The 7018-nt window shown below is 40.3% G+C and overlaps 1 protein-coding gene across 5 annotated transcripts in view; it reads left to right on the plus strand.

Annotated features, from left to right (window-relative positions):
- naprt (nicotinate phosphoribosyltransferase) overlaps positions 1 to 4939 on the plus strand; it is a 28839-nt gene extending 23900 nt beyond the window's left edge. For all 5 annotated transcript variants that reach the window (XM_061779725.1, XM_061779727.1, XM_061779724.1 and 2 more), the window contains 3 exons: positions 4045 to 4202; positions 4619 to 4726; positions 4814 to 4939. In XM_061779725.1, coding sequence (XP_061635709.1) covers positions 4045 to 4202; positions 4619 to 4726; positions 4814 to 4900 — 353 coding nt within the window. In that variant the 3' untranslated portion in view covers positions 4901 to 4939. The remainder of the gene's footprint in view (positions 1 to 4044; positions 4203 to 4618; positions 4727 to 4813) is intronic.
- The last annotated feature ends 2079 nt before the right edge of the window (positions 4940 to 7018 follow it).

Raw genomic sequence — 7018 nt, forward strand, 5'->3', positions numbered from 1 at the left:
CAAGCACTGTGATGGCATGAGCATCAAACCAGGTTTTGGTGCTTCTGGCGGTATGGGCCGGGGCCAGGTCCTGCTGTAAAATGAAATCTGCATCTCCATACAGATCCTCAGGAGAAGGAATTATGAAGTCCTCTAAAACATTCTGGTCAACTGTTACGGTAACCTTGGATTTAAGAAAGCAGAGTATACCAACACCTGCACTGGACATTGCACCCCAAATCATGACTGACTGTGGGTATTTCACACTGGACCTCAAGCAGGTTGGGTTCTTTTCTTCACCCGTCTTCCTCCAAACCGTCGGACCTTGATTCCCGAATGAAAGGCACACTTTACTTTTATCGGAAAAGAGGACTTTGGACCGTTGGCCAACAGTCCAGTCCTTCTTCTCCTTGGCCCAGTGGAGACGCTTCCTACGTTGGCTCAGGCTTAGTAGTGGCTTGACCCGAGGAACCTGACAGTTGTAGCCCATCTCCCGGATGCGTCTGAATGTGGTGGTTTTTGAAGCTGTGACACCCACCTCATTCCACTCTTTCTGGATATCTGCTAGATTCTTGAATCTTCTGTTTGATAATCGGCAATAGCCCAAGGTCATCTCTTTTGTTGGTGCATCTTCTCCTTCCACATTTTGTCCACTAGACTTTCCATTGATATGCTTGGACACAGCACTCTGTGAACAACCAGCCACCTGAGCTATGAACCTTTCTGGCTTACCGATCCCATGGAGGGTATCAATGATGGTCTTCTGGCCAGTTGTCAAGTCTGCAGTCTTCCCCATATTGAACCCAACTGAGACAATTGAACCAAACTGCAGCAATTTAATGACACCTGGGGCAGGTGCTTTGAATTTAGTAGATGATCAGTGTGTGACACTCCGTTTAAAACATTTATGGCCTGCAAAATTTGGGCTGATTTCGTCACAGTATTCTCATTTTTGGAATTCCTGATTTTGTGGGTTTTATGAGCTGGAAGCCCAAATTCTGTAAAAATAAACAAATACTTGCGATTTTTTAAATTGTGGGCCCTGAATCTATAATCTATGAAAGTTTAATTTTTTGAATGGAATTATGGAAATAAACTTTTCCAGGATATAAAATTTTTTGGACAGGGTCTGTAGTTACTTAAGTACCGAAGTACAAATATTTTGTCTTTTTTTCAGGTATGTGAACTGGAGTATTTATCTGATGACTTTTTACCTTTATTCCTTTTACCTTTGGTCCCTTCATTTAAAAACGGTTATCTGTTTCTATTCCTCAGTTTATTAAATTATGCTTGTTACATATTTCAACTGCCGCAGATGACGACGCAACGTAAAAAAAGATGTAAATAGACAGTGGTAAATTCAACTGCAGTTGAGATCTTGATTCATTGATTGAGTTCTTGGGGATTTATGAGGTTAAAAAAAAAAAAAGACAGGGAGAGCAGTGACATGGAGGAAGGTGAACCAGGGAGCATTAATGACCATGATGCAGCAGATTTGAAGGAGAGAGGTATTCCCCATCTCAGGCCTTTTTATAGAGCTACAAAAACAAATTTGTGGCGACTACGTTGTCTTATGGCAGCTTAAAAATCCTGAGCGTGTGGCATTCAAAAACTCAATCTCATCCAAAATAAAAGCAACACACCGTGCAGGTAAAGTTTAGTCTTTCATTTGCTTTTATGTATGCTGTATGTTGTTGTATTGTAAGTATTGAACACACCAGTTGGAATTTATTTAATACTTTGTAAAAAAGCCTTTGTTTGCAATGACAGCTTCAAGACGCCTCTTGTATGGAGAAACTATTCACATGCATTGCTGTGGTGTGATTTTGGCCCATTCCTCCACACAAGCAGTCTTCAAATCTTCAAGGTTCCATGGGCTTATTTTATGGACCTTGAGTTTCAGTTCTTTTCATAGATCTTCGATTGGATTCAAGTCAGGTGATTGGCTGGGCCACTCTAGCAGCTTTATCTTTTTTTCTTTGAAACAATTGAGAGTTTCCTTGGCAGTATGTTTTGGATCATTATCCTGCTGAAATGTCCACCCTCATTTCATTTTCATCATCCTCGTCGATGGCAGTGGATTTTTGTCAAGAATGTTTGCCCATTCATCCTTCCTTCAATAATATGACGTTTACCAGTATTAGTGGCTGAAAAGCAACCCCACACCATCATGTTCCCACCTCCAAACTTCACTATTGATGTGGTGTTTTTAGGATGATATGCAATTGCATTTCTCCTCCAAACGTGTTGTGCATTATGGCATCCATTATGGCATCCAAAGTGTTCAATTTTTCTCTCATCAGGCCAGACTATATTCTCCCAGTATTTAACTGGCTTGTCCAAATGTTGTTCAACAAACTTTAAACAAGCTTTGACATGCTCTTTTTTTCAGCAATGGGGTCTTGTCTGGTGAGCGAACATACAGGCCATGTCGGCAGAGTGCATTACTCACTGTTTTCCTTGTGGCAACAGTACCTGCTAATTCCAGGTCTTTTTGAAGCTCTCCACAGGTGGTCCTTGGCTCTTGGACAACTCTTCTGATTATTCTTTGCACTCCTCAGTCAGAAATCTTGTGAGGAGCACCTGATCAAGTTAAATTTATGGTGGTATGATTGGCTTTCCACTTACCTATTATGACCCCAACCGTGGTCACTGGGACGTTCAGAAGCTTAGCTATACAACTGTAACCAATGCCATTGTTATGTTTTGCAACAATTAGTTTGCGATGGTCTTGAGACAGCTCTCTGCTCTTACCCATTATGAAATGTGTCTTGACTCACACCTTGGCAATGAGACATTTTTGTAGGCCATCAATTAGGACTGAACTATCTGATATTCATTTTCCCTGACAAGGGACTGGATTGCTGTTTGATTATTGATAGATTTTAGGTTTTGTCTTGGCTTTCCATGCCTTTTTGCACCTCCCTTTCTTCATGTGTTCAATACTTTTCCTTTTGGTCATTTCACATTTTTACACACAACTTAATTTGTGATCTTATTTTTTTCTACTTTCTTTTTATGTATGGATTACTTGGGTTGTTCCCAACATCTGGTGAAATTTTCAGGTCAATAGCACCTTTGGAAGTATATTTAGTGAGAAAAATGCTGACCTGTTAAATACTTCAGCCGCTGTGTGTCTCTGTCTGTCTGTCTATCTATCTATCTATCTATCTATCTATCTATCTATCTATCTATCTATCTATCTATCTATCTATCTATCTATCTATCTATCTATCTATCTATCTATCTATCTATCTATCTATCTATAGAGAGAGATCTCTCTCTCTCTTTCTCTCTCTCTCTCTCTCTCTATATATATATATATATATACATAGCTATATGTGTATATATAGCTATATACATAGCTATATGTATATATATATAGCTATATACATAGCTATATGTATATATATATAGCTATATACATAGCTATATGTATATATATAGCTATATACATAGCTATATGTGTATATATAGCTATATACATAGCTATATATCTATATATAGCTGTATACATCTCTGTCTCTCGCTCTTTCTCTCTCTACATATATATATCTCATGACTCATGATGGTTTTGCTAAGAGTTTCATTAATGAAATGGTGTGCATAAGGCTTTTGCACAGTACTATATATTGTTGATAATGCTTGTTCGTCATTGTGATCATGTCTATTTACTCATACTTTTATTTTTGTCATATACATTAGTGTTGTTAAATGCAAAATAAAATGCAGTAATGATTAAAATAGTAATTTTGTTGATAGAAGCTTAATAAAGAAGGCACAAATGAGTTTTCATCAAGTATTCAAGGTAGCATAAAATGTGCTTTATATTTTTACATTATATTTTATATTTATATGGCCACTTTTAGATTATAGTAATTCAACTTTGTGTTAGCTTTAATGAAGATTTTTGTTGCTGTGGACTATAGTAAGCATTTTGTTTGTCGATCTGCTATCACTGAAGCTGTATGAAAGGGCAATCAAAACAAAAATGTATCTTGTTTTTAATGTGTTAAGTAAGTAACCTGACATTAACACTGATTTTGGTACTTCACCTTTCTTCAGGACATCCCTTCCTAGACCTAGTGTGTCTGGCACTGGAGTCCCCACCGGAGGCAGGACGTCATCTAAGATGCCATCCTCTGGTTGGTGATGGGACTCCTCTCTCTGTCACTCCAGTTCAGGTCATTTGTCTACACCAGGAAGTGTTTACCCAAGGTCAGGTAAGTATTATCCACATCAACCTAGCATAACCTACAACTACAGACACTTTTTAAAAATTTTTTTTTGGAGTAAAATGAGTTTCGCCAACAGTACCCTGGGCATATTTTGTCATTGAAGGAAGTTCTCGCGGGTATTGTGAGAAACTAAGCTGACAAGGCAAAGTTCTCTCTGCCCACATGTACAACACTAATCACCAACCTTAGCTCTGTGCCCCTCCACACGTTACATTTGCAAACGTGAGAATATTAAAAAAAATAAACCATCGTCCGTGTACTCTAGAATTTTAACTGCCGTTAGGCAGTCCAGATTAAAGGCATATCTGACAATAAATAGTTCAATAACCTGCATCTGTAAATAAACAGCCATTGTGTCAGACTAATGTCTTGAATGTGAATGTGTCCCCCACATATTTTAGGTCACACACCCTTTGAGCAGTGCTGCAGAAACTAAAGCCAATGTCCAGGGCTCCCTCCAGAGCTTTCACCCTCGACATAAACGACTGGAAGAGCCTGACTCTTACACAGTGAGCCACTTATACTCATCAAATGTTTGTCCTGAAACAAAACAGAAGATAACCTTGCGTTTATTACTTTGTGCATCCTTCAACCAGGTGGCACTGTCAGAAAAACAATACAACTTGGTTACAGAGCTAAGACGACACAGTTCAAAGAAGACCAACTTTATCTTAGCTAATTAAAATATTTTATGTCTTTAAAATCTGTTTTTGTGTCTGTTTATTGAGACTATTCTTGACTAGTGCAAGTGCCCGTTGAAAGTAGAAAGCCCAATACAGTACATGTTCAAACTGTTGGTTTTCTACTAAGAACAAATGATTTGATTTATGATTGGAAAAATGCATGATCGCAATCTTATTGGTCTGGCATTACAGCGTCTGAACCTTCACGTGAGGCTTTTTTTTTGTAAAATATTTATAAATTTTTTAAATTATAAACCCTACACACGGGGGACCTAGGGCAAGATTCAAACCTGACACCTTTCAACAGTAAGGCAGATGTTCTTACCACTACTACACTGCACTGGCCTGAACTCTGGTCAAGCTGTATTACTATCACAGGGATGAGCAACATTGCAAAGGGTGTCTGCCAATACTGTATATGCAGAGGTGGGTAGGAATGCACTACATTTACTCCGTTACATTTTCTCAAGTAGCATTTTGGACAAATTGTACTTGTCCGAGTAGTTTGAATGCATCATACGTTTTACTTTTACTCAAGTATGTTAAGAAGAAACGGTAATTTTACTCCGTTACAGTGATCTACATGCCACTTTTTTTACAATCAATTATTGTAGGAAACGGGAGTAGCCAGAGAAAACTCACGCAGGCACAGGGAGAACATGCAAACTCCACAGAGGCTAGGCCGGGCTATGAACCCCGCCCTCAGAACTGTGAGACAGATGTGCTAACCAGTCATCCACCATGCCATTTGATCTGCAATATTTAGGTTCAAAATCCAACCATGCAGGAGGATTTGGAGTCAGCTGCTGTGACTGTGCGATATCAAGTTGAGGGTGTCCCACTTGTAATTACCATGGCTATTACCATGTTTGTGAAAAAGGCCATTCTTTACCACACTGTTGTGAAACGACAGAGCTGTCTTGATCAACTCATTGATGGCTTGTCCCACTATGGATTAAGATTCACCTCACACTTCTATGTTATGTTTGCTGCATGTTGTAGTAAAATTACTAAAAACAAAAAGTATTAATTTTTTGTCCTTTCCTTTTTCTTGTTGAATTTCCTTCCAGGGTGGCACGGTGTATGACTGGTTAGCACGTCTGCCTCACAGTTCCGAGAACCCGGGTTAAAATCTGGCCTCGCCTGTGTTGAGTTTGTATGTTCTCCGGGTACTCCGGTTTCCTCCCACATCCCAAAACATGCATGGTAGGTTAATTGAAGACTCTAAATTGCCCGTAGGTGTAAATTTGAGTGTGAATAGTTGTTTGTTTATATGTGCCCTGCGATTGGCTGGCGACCAGTTCACGGTGTACCCCGCCTCTCGCCCAGACTAATCTGGGATAGGCTCCAGCACGCCCGCAACCCTAGTGAGGCTAAGCGGTAGTGAAAATGGATGGATGGAATTTCCTTCCAGAGTTTATCATTCCTGAGCGAGAACACCAGCTTGCCAGGATAGGACAAAGGTCTAGCTGCTGATATTGTTGCTGGTATTCTCAAACCAAGGTACTCCGTAGTGGGGAGCAGCAAAAGACCTTTGGAGGAGTTGATGGCGGTCAAATTTAGGGAGTTTCTCCAATGTGTTGAAAGTATGTACAGTGGGTACAATCTCCCCCCCCCCCCCCTCATTAATATACACACAGCACTCCATATTGACAGAATGCAGCCCTATGGGGGGCACAAGTCAGTGCAAACTGTAGGCCGGTCCCAAGCCCGGATAAATGCAGAGGGTTGCGTCAGGAAGGGCATCCGGCTTAAAACCTTGCCAAACAAATATGAGCGTTCATCCAAAGAATTCCATACCGGATCGGTCGTGGCCCGGGTTAACAACGTCCGCCACCGGCGCCGTCAACCTGCAGGGCGCTGTTGGAAATTCAGCTACTGTGGGTCGAAGTCGAAGTCAAAGAAGAAGAGGTGGAAAGCGGGTTCTTCGGCAGAAAGAGAAGAGGAAAACACAGAGCCTAGAACTGAATGTGGGGACTTTGAATGTTGGGACTATGACAGGAAAATCTCGGGAGTTGGTTGACATGATGATTAGGAGAAAGGTTGATATATTGTGTGTCCAGGAGACCAGGTGGAAAGGCAGTAAGACTAGAAGTTTAGGGGGAGGGTTTAAATTAT

This window comes from Phyllopteryx taeniolatus, chromosome 7, assembly GCF_024500385.1.
Source record: "Phyllopteryx taeniolatus isolate TA_2022b chromosome 7, UOR_Ptae_1.2, whole genome shotgun sequence".
Classification (NCBI taxonomy): Eukaryota; Metazoa; Chordata; class Actinopteri; order Syngnathiformes; family Syngnathidae; genus Phyllopteryx; species Phyllopteryx taeniolatus.